The sequence below is a fragment of the Chaetodon trifascialis genome, chromosome 24 (genome assembly GCF_039877785.1).
Source record: "Chaetodon trifascialis isolate fChaTrf1 chromosome 24, fChaTrf1.hap1, whole genome shotgun sequence".
In the NCBI taxonomy this organism is placed as follows: domain Eukaryota; kingdom Metazoa; phylum Chordata; class Actinopteri; order Chaetodontiformes; family Chaetodontidae; genus Chaetodon; species Chaetodon trifascialis.
Window position 1 is genome coordinate 12,997,654 of NC_092079.1, and position 13,462 is coordinate 13,011,115.

Sequence of the window (13,462 nt, forward strand, 5' to 3'; positions counted from 1 at the left end):
TTGTGGGAATTGTAGGAGGTTTTTGGAGCTTGGCATATTCAACGGACCCTCTCTAAAGAACACGTAGCTGATCATCAAGTCCGTTTTTGGGGAATATTTAATATTTAAATCCTAATAAATTTCAATATTTTAAGCTGAACTTCTGTGTTTGGAGGAAGTCGCACCTGCGCGTTCATTTTGGATCTTTCACCTTATTTTCAGTAGCTTCAAAATGTGTTTCTGCCTTCTGGGCCAATGAAAAGTACAGATATCAGTTAAGCTAAAGGATTAGATCCGTTCAATGAGGTGCTTATTCAGATGAGATCGAGCCCCGACCTCAGACCTCTGCCGCATCAAGCCGACTCTGTCCGGTCTGCAGCAAAGCCTCCAAATTTATGGAAGTGCAACAGTAAAACTTTCGACTGATTCATCATTTCGTCAATAGCACCTCAGACAGCTGAAGGTGAAGCCTTCAGATAGCTTTTTCTTTTCTTGTCCAAAACCTGAAGATATTGAATTTACAATGCTGTAAAGCAGCAAACCCTCACACGTGCAAAGCTGGAGCCAGTGAACGTCGGCCGTGTCGGCCTGTGAAACGACTTAAACAACAATGATGGCGTGTTCGACTGCTTTAGTCTCGTTCTCTCAGTGGCCACCTTTCCGTAAATGTTTGATGGCGGTGCAGAGGTATTCTAAGTGCTGTCTCCTCCTCCACACAAAGGTGATAATAATGTGGATCCGTGTGAGGCGTAATGGAGCAGCCACCAGTGCAGCACAGCTCAGTATGAGCTTGCTAAATTGGCTTCCTGTGGGGGGGCGTTTTAGCTGGCGTACAGCAGACTAACTGCTCCTGTCTCCCTCTGTCACTGTGCTTTCATGACAACCAGTTCAGATTAGTAGATCATTAGCAGTAATCCCTGCAAGTGTTAATAACTGTAATTATTACGCTTAAATGTGTTTTTTCCCTCACTTTTCATCACTTAATGCCAGCTTTTTACTGCAGCGTGGTATTCTGGACTTATTCTTTCATTGGCTTTGGTTTTACTGCCCTTTCATCAGCAGGCCAGTCATTATTATGATCTACAGTACTGCTGGCAGAGTAGTACTTGTAGTACTTAAATCCTATTCTTGGGCATTACTGTGCTGCGTTAACGTCACAGGTGAATTTGGGATGCAGAGAAGCAAATTTTCTTTAATGTGAAAAGTAATCTTGCCTCCTCGGGTGCAGCTGTATAAATTTCAGACATCCAGCATGGTTTTCATTAGTCGAGATGGGTCGGTCGGCGCAGGATAAAGCTCGACAGGAGCTGCACAGATGTTATTTTTACCTCGTGACCTGATGCTGACGATTGGCTCGTCGGCGAGGAGCCGAGGTTGGAGAGCTTTTCGGATCCTCGTCAATTCCTTCTGATTGTTTGTCGCGGAAATTGACCAGTGTGACCCAGCGAGGTGTTTTATCATCAGGTCACAGCAGCAGGCTCGTTTGATCGATGCGTGGTCAAAACAAGACCTTACATGCAACCTTTAAGCCATGGATGTGTTCATGCAAATCATGTGGTAACCTGAGCGACACGTCACAACCTTCTCGCTCTGTATTATTCCAGTAAAGATGTCGCGTTTCCGTGTGTGGACGTGCAGCATCGCCTGCTGTCAGTCAACATACGATGTTATTTTTGGATGGATGTAAAACAAGGCGTGAGGAGGAAGCAGCTGAGCACAGGAAGTAAAGCAGCTTGGACAGTTTCTGTAGATGTTTTTGTGAAGTAAACACTAAAAGCCAAACTGTCCGAGCGGTCCTTGAATCCCTCAGCAGACTGTGGTCTGCTTTGGCCATGCTGACCACAAATGAACATTTATTCCTGAACTCTGCCAGTGCACGAGCTGCATCACCACAGTGTAAAAGCCCTGATACTCAGCTTGAAGTGTAACATATTCAGGAGACGACTTCCACCGAGTGCTAATGTAATTCAAAGTGACACGACGGCATGAAACCATACAGCCATCTTTCAATTTGCTCTGAGGGGAAGTCAGGGCTCGGGATTTCGTGAGGTGCATCGGCGAATGGGGATATCAGTTATTCCCGAGCTCCAGCAGAATGAGTGTACAGTCGTTTTGGAGGATTATGAAACCAATAGACCCTCTTCAGGAAACAGCAGAGGTGAAAACAAGCCCTCTGCAAACAGGAAGGGGGAGCGAGGAGCGATCCAGGTCAAGCAAAGGGGATGAATATGATGATTTAGTGGTTTTGCCGGAGAGAGAGTGAGGAGAAGTGGAGGAGATTGAGTGGCTTTAAGGGAGGCTGAATGCGATAGGAGCTGTCAATAAAGTTAGAGGTGAGCTGTGAGGAGAGGAATCCAAAAAAAAAATGACAGAGAGAAAAGTAAAGGTAGCTCAGGTGATAAGAAGAAATAAGACGGGACTGTGGGAATGAGACGAAAACAATAAAAAGCCAAGAGGCTTGAGAGGGAGACAAAGAAGGGGAGGTAGTGAGACATATGAAGATGGATCAAGCACCCACTGAAGGAGAGAAGGAGGGAGTGATTGAGAGGGAGGAGGTGTGGAAAAGCAGCCATGATTAGATGGATTCTACTGGACCATGAGATTGATGACTCTGCCTCAGAAAGAAAAAGAGAGAGGGGAGTGAAAGGGAGGGAAGAGATAGTGGAGACGTCGACGGGGGAGGGGGGGGATAACAGAAAAGTCCTGATGAAAAGAACCGTGGCGCCCCGCAAGACAAAATCTGAAGTCTGATAAAAGAAAGAGCCGGGTTTATCTTTAAAACAGAGCACCAGCAGAGCATCTTTGCACATTTCAGTATCTCTAATAGGATCTATAACACTTTTTTTGTTCATCATCAGTTATGCACGGCTTAAAAAAAGAGAAAAAAAAAAGTATTTCCCTGGAATAAGAGCAGGGCTGCTGTTACATCAAAGGAGATTATGTCTGCAGCAAATAGAAAAGTCTGTTTGTAAAGAAGGATTAGGTTCACTTTGGCTTTCAGACACCTAAAATCCTGTGAATTGGTTATCCATCGATGCTTTTGAATGCAAAGCGGTGTTTAAATACAGCAAGCGCGCAGCGTCGGACTGTAATAAATGCGTGCTTTTTCCATATTTAGAGCTTAAATTCATCCCCTTATGGTCTGTCAGTGTGTCCAATTAGAGCAGTTCCTCCGCGGTGTCTATCCAGCTAACGAAGGAGAAGCTCATTATGGAGTAAAATATGTAAAATCCACACGCCGAGTTCAGTTTGACATTGAGGTCTGCAAGGGATGAGGAAGGGAGGAAGGAGAGGGGAGTGAGACCAGGAGAATGAGAGGAAGTGGATATTAATCTTTTCCCATGAGGACGTTTCACTTTCACCTTCTCTGCCTTGATCCTTCTCCCTCTCTGTCTCACCCTGCCTCCTCCTCCTTCTCCTCCTCCTCCTCCTCCTCCTCCTCAGACTGCCGGAGTGGCTCTGATTTGCCAGCCTGTGTCTGGTCCAGAGAGGATAAGAGGGAGATAAACAGCGTTTGCAAACAGAAAGTGGTCGTAGCTGAGGCAGAGCAGGGCCTATTGATGGAGAGACTTTCCTGGGATATTCACTCTGTTCAGACCGCAGAGCTCTTATCAGAGGCAGTGATGGAAAGATAGGGTAACCGTCTGTGGCGCAGTGCCGCCTGCCTCGCAAGGCGACTGATGTTATGGGCTGTAATGAATAGGGAATAGTTAACTATGTCACACACTTTGCTGCTGTAAAAGCCTTTTCATGAAAATAAAACAGAGTATGTTGGAAGTTGCACCTCCAGCCAACGTGCTCGTCCTCCTGCTGCGGTTTCATTATGCAGTTATGATTCATGTCACCACTGACTGTCTGTTGTCTCATCTCCTTTCAGACGCTGCCACAGAGGGCTGAACGCATCCCTGCCAGCTGCGATGGGACACAGTAAGGCCGAGGACTTGATAAGAAATCTCTGCTATGCTCCTTTTCAATCACAACGCCGACGCTAGACAGTAGAGTGCGTAATCTGAAGTTAATGTCAGCCGTGTTGCGGAGGCAGCCTCAAGCTGCGCCGCCAGATCTGAGACAACCCATGGAGGCGTGGCCTCGACGTTTCCAACGCTGCTGCCACTGGTAACGACAGCCGAGTGAACAGCGATGCCTTCTAAGGTCTCCTGCTTATACTTGCTGACAGTGGTTTGCTGGGCCAGCGCTCTGTGGTACCTGAGTGTGTCCCGCCCCTCCACGTCCTACGGGGGCCAGCTGACGATCCCCATACGCAAAACGCCCAAGCTGAGCAAGAACGCCACCTTCAGCAACATCCGCACGCGCTCGCTCAACCCGCACGACTTCGGCTACCTCATCAACGAGGCCAAGAAGTGCGAGGCGGAGCCCCCCTTCCTCGTCATCCTGATCAGCACCACCCACAAGGAGTTCGACGCCCGTCAGGCCATCCGGGAGACATGGGGTGACGAGAGCACGTTCCCGGACGTGCGCGTGGTCACGCTCTTCTTGTTGGGCCGCAGCACCGACGCTGTCCTCAACCAGATGGTGGAGCAGGAGAGTCAGATCTTTCATGACATTGTGGTGGAGGACTTCATCGACTCTTACCACAACCTTACGCTGAAGACGCTGATGGGCATGCGCTGGGTGGCCACGTTCTGCTCCAAGGCTCAATATGTCCTCAAGACGGACAGCGACATCTTTGTCAACATGGAGAACCTCATCTACAACCTGCTGAAGCCCACCACCAAGCCCAGGAGGAGGTACTTCACCGGCTACGTCATCAACGGTGGGCCAATCAGAGACATGCGCAGCAAGTGGTACATGCCCAGGGATCTGTACCCCGAGAGCAAGTACCCGCCCTTCTGCTCCGGCACCGGCTACATCTTCTCGGCAGACGTGGCCGAGCTCATATACAAGACCTCCTTACACACCAGGCTGCTGCACCTGGAGGACGTGTACGTCGGCGTTTGCCTCCGTAAGCTGGGCATCCACCCCTTCCAGAACAGCGGCTTCAACCACTGGAAGATGGCCTACAGCCTCTGCCGCTACCGCCGGGTGGTCACCGTGCACCAGATCTCCCCCGAGGAGATGCACCGCATCTGGAACGACATGACCAGCAAGAAGCACCTGAAATGTTAGCAGGACTGTTAGCGGTAACCAGTCAGGGGGGAGCTGAATGTCCTCTTGTCCCCTGCTTCACCATCCTACTGTACAGCACGTAGCACTGAGCTGGAGGAGCAGTGTGGACGAAGCGTCCAGGACCTCGTCCAGGCACTGACTGCTTTGCCAGGAGTATTTATAGAGCGAGGCCAAAGCAAAATCATCTGTATTCTCCATCCTCCCTCACTTCAAGGTGTTTATGAGAGCCGCTCCGCTCAGACTCACAAAGCAGGCACAAATTTGGAAATCTGTTTTCCAAAAATGTGCAAAATGTTCAGCCAGTTGGTTGTCGTCGCCAGCAGCACGATGATTTTTAAAGGAAAATACAAGACAGGAAGCTCGGAGGCTCGTGTTAAAGCACTCGTTTATACAAGACACAAACGGCCCCCAATTACTCAGCTGCAGATTACAGGAATGCCACCACACTCCTTTGAACCCAGACGTCCTCCTCTGGGTCCATCTCAAGCTCTCATTATGAATGTTCCTCATGTTTTTTCAGTTGTTGTACTTTCTGAACAAGGTGTTAATGTTGGATGTACCGCCTGGCGAGTTTACGACGTGACGCTGAAGACGCTTGGATTTTTGAGCCTCGGTGAGCGGACGTTGTCGTTTTCCTTTCAGAAGCAGACATATTTTCTTACAGCGGATCCACAGATCTTTGTATCGTGCAATGAGAAAAAACATTTGTTCGAAACGCGTCCGGACGGCGTGAAGATTTCGGCTGCTTGCGTTCCTCAGTGAATGTTCCTTCTGTTGATGTGTCGTGTGCAGTTGTTGGTCTCAGGCAGCGCTGCGAGCAGGCTGCAGACTATTATATTTTCTATTACTTGAACACGAAGGAGAACAGATGTACTGTAAGTGCGGCGTGTGCTGAGGACAAATATTACATTTTTGAGTGCTTTCTTCTTTTCATTTACTTGAGATTAAATAAAGCGCTTTTATAAGACTTGATATCGTATTTCTTACAGAAAACAAATGAAAGTTTTTATCCAGCTCGATTTAATACACATAATCTGGAAGATAATGCCCCAGCGAAAGTGGATTAGGAGTGGTAGAAATGAGAGCAGCTGAGCTCAGGTTGGCGCTCTCGCCAATGAGCGATTTTCAGTGCAGGTGTTGGTGTGTGCAACTGGCCAGAAATGTGGGATTAAACCAAATCCAGCATCGTTGTTATTAGCAGAACCAGAACCACGGAGGAATTACCGAGGCGAGGGGACGTGTTTAAAGTCCACTAGAAAACACGATGTTCCTTCACTCGGGTGTTGAAGCTTGACGCTCTGTTTAACACCTGCTGGATTTTCTGACACCTAGTTTAGAAGCCAATCACAGCCCGTTATGGAAGTTATACAGGTGTGAGGTGAAAACTTCAGACCTCTGTGTCGCACATGACGCCCAGTAGGTCAACCTGAGAGAGGAGTCCGGTGTGTGTCTTCGGAGGAAATTGAAATATGGTGATTTTTAGGGGTCTGAGTGATCTCAGATGAGTGGTGGAGTTAATGCCAGATGCTAACCTTCACTGTCAGGCTCATCAGCGATGACAGACGGTCTGTGGCGAAACATTATGAATGTGAGAGCGAGCAGTTATTAAACTTTTGTGTCTGCCAATAAAAAGGCAGACGGTGAAATCTTTGCGTGTCCTCTCCGTTGCCTTGGCGGTGCAGATTTGTAGTTTCATCATGAGCCAATGCAGGGAAATGCTCGTTTTCCCTAACGACTCTTTGGTTTGACGCGTTCGAGCGAGTTCAGGGACCCTCCATTGCATCTGTGTGAGGAGGGAGGCGTGTGATTACGCTGCTGTGGTGACCATGTGGTGCCATAACGGCTGGATGTTCACCTGTGAGCGAAGGTTATTACCAGTAACTCTGCTCTGAATCCTTCTCTCTTTCGCACGCCGTCGTTTCCCACTCTGATGCCTCTGATTGTTAATTTCTGTTTTCCTGAAGATCTTTTTATTTTCAGCATGAAGCACTGACGGATGCGTGTGTGTCGGCATGTGGACGAATCTGCTCCAAACAACATCACTGTAATTAGGTTGCTGAAGCCTCTGATGCCTACAGGTGTGTGAGCCTGTGTGTGTGTGTGTGTTTGTGTGTGCGTGCTGGATTTGTGAACTCTTTGTTCCCGGCGTCATCATCATCCGAGGGAGCAGCAGCTCTCCTGCGGGATTTGGTGCTGGAGAAATGAAAAATGTCTTCTGTTCAGCACTTGCAAAGATAAACATAAAAATGTGGGAAGCTCTTGTAGTGAGGCGCTTTCCTCAAACAGCTCCGCTCCCAAAACCTTGTGGGAGCTCGTAGGCAGAAAACACACCGTCGCTGTTATGATTTCTTCATAATAAAACTATTCCCGCTTGGCATCTTTACGTCAAATACTTCTTTTTGATCAGTTTCTGGAACAGTTTTGGAAACTAAAATATAATTGAAACTCCGGTGTGTCAGTCTAGGCTGCGTTATTGTGCATGAAAGAGGATTCAACCCCTAACGGCCACAGTATGTTATCAGTTAATGACTTTATTTTCTTGCTAAAAAAAAAAAAAAAAGCGCGAGCATCGTCTGCCCAGCAGTGTACATGTGAAGCGATTGTTGTTCCCGGCTTCTTATCCTCAGCGCTGTGTTTTGCATTCCTCTGATCGCCCCCTATGGCAAATGCAGTTTGAGACAATATGCTGAGTAATAGAAAGTCTGCTCTGTAATTGGCCAAACAAGCCAGTGGTAGAGCCTTTAAAAGGCGAAAGCTTGGGGAAAATGAAAAGCGAGTGATTATTCCGGGGCTTGTGCTAAATGAAGCTCATAACGAGCGAGGCGGAGTGCTAGACAATTGGGAACGCTCCGATTTCAAAACAAAGCGTTGGAAGGCAGGCCTGTGGAGCCCTGAGTCCAAATAAAAACTATTAGGGCGCAGAGCAGACCTCGGTTTGGCGTTGCGGTCTGGTTAGATGTGAAGGCTGGAGGCTGATTTCTTACCGCTGCATAATCCGCTTCAGAGAGCATCTCAGGAAGAAGCAGCTTTTTCTTTCATCCTCCTGTTCGTGTTCATATTCCTTCGCCTGAAATACGGTCTCCTCAGCCTTTCAGCTGGCGTGACCTCCTGGTGACCCGTCCTCTGCGGCACGGAGGACGTTTACGAGAAAATGGCCGTGGAATAAACTGGCGGTGTGCGATCTGCCATCTGTGCAGGCGCAGTTACGCCAAGGTGACAGAAAGAGGCTCGTTGAGAGCAGCTGCAGAGCCGCTGCACGATCCTCTTCTTCGGGGCGAAGCTGAGATGCATCGCGGCGCTGCAGCTTTCCTCAAACGATAATAACCGCTCGACGTGGAGCGGCTCGGCTTTCAGCTCGGCTCTTTTGTTGCCTGATTACGGGCTGCGATGTTTGGATGTGCCCTGTGTGCGAATGTCTGCAACAAGTTTTTGTTATATTAGCAAAAATGCCCTTTCTGTGTTTTTCCTCCCCTGTAAAACACCCCCCTCTGGACAGGGCACTTGGTTCCTTCCAGCTAAAGGGCAGTTGTGGACCATCAGTGGGCTTCTCCTCTGGATCCTTCTGGCAGAAGAGATGACATGACATGACACAGCTCTTCTTGTGAGTAAAAGTAAAAGTGAGTAAAACTGCAGCAAAAGGAGAAACGATTATGAGATTATGAGAGCCAGCTGTGCTAAAGTATGACACTAAATCCAAATCTTAATGTTCTGTCAGAAACACATTTAATGATCCCTGCCGTATGCATAATGCATACCTATGTTCAGTGACAACAGGCATGCTAACAGATTAGCTTTAGTAGGGATAGCTTGGTGACCCTGTCAGTCACATGACCCCCTCTCTGCTGTTTCCCCTGTAGACGGTCATGGTTTTATTGGATTAAATCTGGCAGTTATTGAGCGCTTCAGAGATAAAGCCCTCTGCAGCTGAAGGGACATTAGCATCACTGTTAGCCACTGAAGCACCGGAGCTTCCTGAAGGTTACTTGTTCATATGAGCATCCAGGTCGCAAACATGCAGCCAAACGCAGACAAAACTCTGCCGGGCTCCTTTAACTGACCCCATAATCTAATATATTATGTTGCAGCTCCACCATGCAGATCAATACGGGCTTAGAAATTGACTCACAGCGAGGCGAACCTGTTTGGACACGTGACGGCGCCGCGTGACGTCTGCGTTCATACAAGCATCAGTCAGCAGCTGCTCGTGTTCTCCACCTGGAGGAAGCGTCTCGGTGAGGCTGACATTTATTTGCGACTCACTAAGACTTGAAGGTCAAAACTTGCTTCAGCTCAGCAATCAAAAGCACAGCAGCTATTCATCTTCGTCCTGTCTGCCACCTTTTAAACATTTGATAAATATACATCAAACAGAAGTCGATTTGGGACGGCGGCCGCCTGCGAGACTGAACATTCAGATTTGTTTTGAAATGACTCCTCTGCAAAACAAATCAATGGCGGCGGGCAGAATGAGCTCCGGACTCGTGCGTCCGCCTTTGCATCGCTGCATAAGTGACGTACTTGTCACATTCTCACGTCTCGCCGTCGCTCCGAGTGGGTCCGGCGGCACGAAGTTAACCCCTCGGATCAGTAAAGCAAAACTTTGATATTGATATCTGCCATTAATATTGATACGTGTCCTTGTCAATGACAGCATTTCAGCAGCATGAATTATTTGCTGTCATCCGTAACAGATAGATGGGATTTAAATAGGAAGCATGCATCAGGACGCGAGGCAGGGCTTGACAGAGATAAGTGTGACAGCCACGCTGAATTTCAATCGCACCAGCGATAAATTAACTCTTAATGCCCTGGGATGGAAGCGATGGAGCTCAACCTCGCACTCTTCCCAAGGCAGCAGGCTCGTATTTATGACCACCTGCAAGCTCGGGAGGAATATTTGCATGAGAGCGGAGTCTCATAAATACCTGATGGGCTCGTGAAGATCAAAATCATCTGATTCAGGGCGCAGGTAGAGGAACAAGGTGCCCGTTACAGGCTTGCTGTGTATTTGATGTCAGTGTTTTTATCATTTAGAACACCTGGGGACAGTCTGCGACTCATATTTATCTGCCTGGAGGCCTCTGCAGCGTGCAGGGTCTGTTTGATGTATATGGATGCGAGCATCCAGGCAAACGGCAGCTCGCTCAGCCCGCCCAGAGGCCACTGAGGCGGCTCAGCCGTTCACAGCACGCAGCCTTTTGTCCGACACACCCCCGCATCAGAGAAGCTGGAGTCCCCCTTCACCTTCATCACGTCGCCCTCTGTGCTCCAGATGTGCTCGTGTCATTCATAACGTTTCAACTGTTCGTCCATTATTTGAGGGTAGCAGTTTATCCTGTACTGTTAGCTAACTACTTCAACCATATTGTCACCTGTTTATCCTTCGTTACGGACAAACAGACTGGTGTACGAGCACAGCTGCTGTGCTCTTTAAAAGCTGTTCATGGCAGTTTTTTCTTATGTATCCTGAAACTCTGGAGATGCAGAATTTGGCCACTTTGCATTCATCTTCCAGCGAATGTGAGAGGAGGATACTAAGTCCTTGTTGTCTTAATTAAAGCTCAGTGAAATGAAGCTGTCACGGCCTGAAGCCACACTGTGAGATACTTTTGGGAAATTAGTTAATTAGTTATTGTTGCATGTGCTCAAAGAACAGAATTAAAACTCTTTCTGCAGCTGAAGTTCAGCATTGCTAACATCATCCCTGCTTAGAGAGCTGCATCTTTGTTGGTCTTTGTGGGCCAGTTCTCCAGTATGAGTTCAACAGATGGACTCTTATGGGGGGTCTCAAGTGGTCTCGTGATGACACTGATCTCAGGATAAGTCTTATTTTCTTTTGATCACAGTATAATTCGACTAAGATCCAAGAACAAAGTGTTCTGGCAGCATTCTGAGGAGTGTTTTTAAGCTGCAGCAACATGGGAAAAGTAGTTCCAAGCTAACGTTGAACCAGCTTCATTCAGTCAGAGCTAACAGTGATCAAGACCACAGTCAGGCCAACACACTGGCAGGCAAAAAAAAGCTAAATTAAGCCGCTAATTAGACGGTAAACTGTGCTCTGACTGCTCCAAAACCAGTACAGCAACTAAAACAGACAAACAAACATGTTGATGCTGTGTTTGTGTGCTGTTTTTATGCTAGGCTAAGCTAGCCGTCCCCTGGCTCCATCCTGTCTAACAGACAGATCTGAGAGTCGTGTCCGTCTTCGTAGAGACGCTCCCTGATGATGTTTAACAGCCACAGCTGATGTGTTCTACTTCCAGGCTTCTCCTTCTTCCTCCCTGCCCGGGGTGAAGCCCCCCTGGTCCTCTCCGCTGGGTCGTGGCTTTGGTTAAACTCCGACAGCACTGAGACTTTGATTCAGCAGCTGTGGTCACTTTACATCTCATCTGCTCGAGAATCGAGCTGCTTTTGTCCACTCGCTGGGTCTCAGATGCTTTTGTCGTGTGCTTGTGGCCTAAAATGGACTCTTTCAGTCATTAAGCACGGTCCAGGACGCTCTGGTGGAGACCCGTGGGGAGTTCATTGCCTTATTTGGGAAGTAATTAATCTCTATTAAAACCACATCCATCTCGCTCCTCACCTGACCCACATCTCGCTTGCAATTTTGCGCTTCAGAAGCACAAGCCGCTGGGAACGCGCCCGAAGAGACGGCGAGGAAAGGGAGGAAAGATGGAGGAGTTTAAAGACGGCAGAGCGCTGATCGATGGCTGAAAAGGACTCGTAATCTCACATAAAGGTGTCTCGCAGGAATAATGGCGGCCTGTGTTTTCTGCATACTTTTTCTCCATTTGTTTTTTCCACTTCGTGGCCCCATTTCTCTCATTTCATCTCCTCTCTGTCTCAGATAACCTAAGCCAGGCTTAAGCCTCCATCGACTCCTCTCTCGCAGTTTCCCCCCGTCTGATTCTGCTCTCACCGCGCTGCCCGGGAAATCCTCAGCAGATGCCTGAGAGCCTGTTTGGCTGCTTCCACGCTGTTGACAGACAACACAGCTTTAAATGTGAAAACAAGGCTATTTCGAGCAGGCTTTGCAGAGATGGAGCGCGTGAATTTATAGACAGAGCGTGTTGAGGGGGAGAAAACCTCACAGACGTTTTCTTGTTTGACTTGTTTGACATTTTTCTCCGAACTTGTCAACACGAAATGCTTTGTGAGAACACCGTGGAGGAAAATGCAAACATTTTGTGCCTGTCATGGTGAGGGCTTTTATCCCGAGCTGTTCCATATACTGCACATGGATACGCACCAGAAAATAAGTTCCCATTGATCTGAATTCTGCAGCAGGCGTTTTACATTTATTAATTGGCTGTAGCTCGCAGCATTTGTGACTAGTTGCTAAATCTGGCAAGGTGGAGGGAACAACCGCTCCTCCGTTTGATATTCAAGGCACTGCCAGTTCAGTGTTATCTACAGAAAACGCCACGACTTGACCAAAATGACTGTAGGCTTTGAGGAGATAACGCGAATTCAGAGAGAATTCAATCAGGCAGACTGCCGCCGTGAATCACAATTACATTTAAGGTGCCAAAAGAGGCAGAATTATCCCACTTTGGCCGTTAATTGTCTTTGAAGAGATGTCAGAATAAGCGGCCCAGCATGGCGGCACCGCCAGTGGAGGAAGCATGCAGCGAGGGTGGAGGTGGAGGTGGTGGATGTGTCCCATCACGGGCCTGTAATCTTATCCCGACCTCAACTACTCTCTTCTTTCTTCCTTCCTTCTTTTTTCCATCCTCAAGTCTTCTGCGCCAGCGCTTGATTGGTCTAATCAGGTGCACCCGACCCTGCTTACCTAGTAAATAGCGTCATTGAGGCTGCACACTGAGGAAGACTTCAGGCGAAGTGTTTGTGCTCGTTAATCTTCTGCGCTGAACAAAAAGACGCATTTGTGCAAACCGGTTTAGCTTCAGTTGGATTTAACCCCTTTTGGCCCTGATTTGTTTTTACAAACGTGACGTCCAGTCGCTCTCCACCTCCTGTAATCAGCCCCCCCCCCCCCCCCCGCGGTGCAGTCCTCTCTAAGTTTGCTCTGTTTGCAGTCCGTCGCATTTATCACACAAATTTGGGCCAAACGCGAGTTTACAGCGGAAAAAATGACTGACAGCGCGAGGCCTGAATAGATGGAAAATCCTGCGCGGTGTCAAGGCGAGCTTCACGGAAAAAATTCAATCAAACCTCAAGTGTCCGGGAGATTAATAGCTGCTATTATTCATACTTGACTCGAGGTGCTGTGTGTGTGTGTTTGTGTGTGTGTTTGTGTGTTGTTTATGTGAGTGTATGAATGTGTGTGTGAGGGTGAAAGAGATGAATAGAGAAGAAATGGATATTACCTCTGTGCAGGCTGCGGCTGATAAAA

General features: G+C 48.1%; 1 protein-coding gene across 7 annotated transcripts in view; it reads left to right on the forward strand.

The window, feature by feature from the left end:
* The window catches only part of LOC139327709 (beta-1,3-galactosyltransferase 1-like), a 73,618-nt gene extending 67,540 nt beyond the window's left edge, over positions 1-6,078 (forward strand). For all 7 annotated transcript variants that reach the window (XM_070957632.1, XM_070957631.1, XM_070957630.1 and 4 more), the window contains one exon: positions 3,857-6,078. In XM_070957632.1, the coding sequence (XP_070813733.1) occupies positions 4,120-5,106 (987 nt within the window). In that variant the 5' untranslated portion in view covers positions 3,857-4,119 and the 3' untranslated portion in view covers positions 5,107-6,078. The remainder of the gene's footprint in view (positions 1-3,856) is intronic.
* The last annotated feature ends 7,384 nt before the right edge of the window (positions 6,079-13,462 follow it).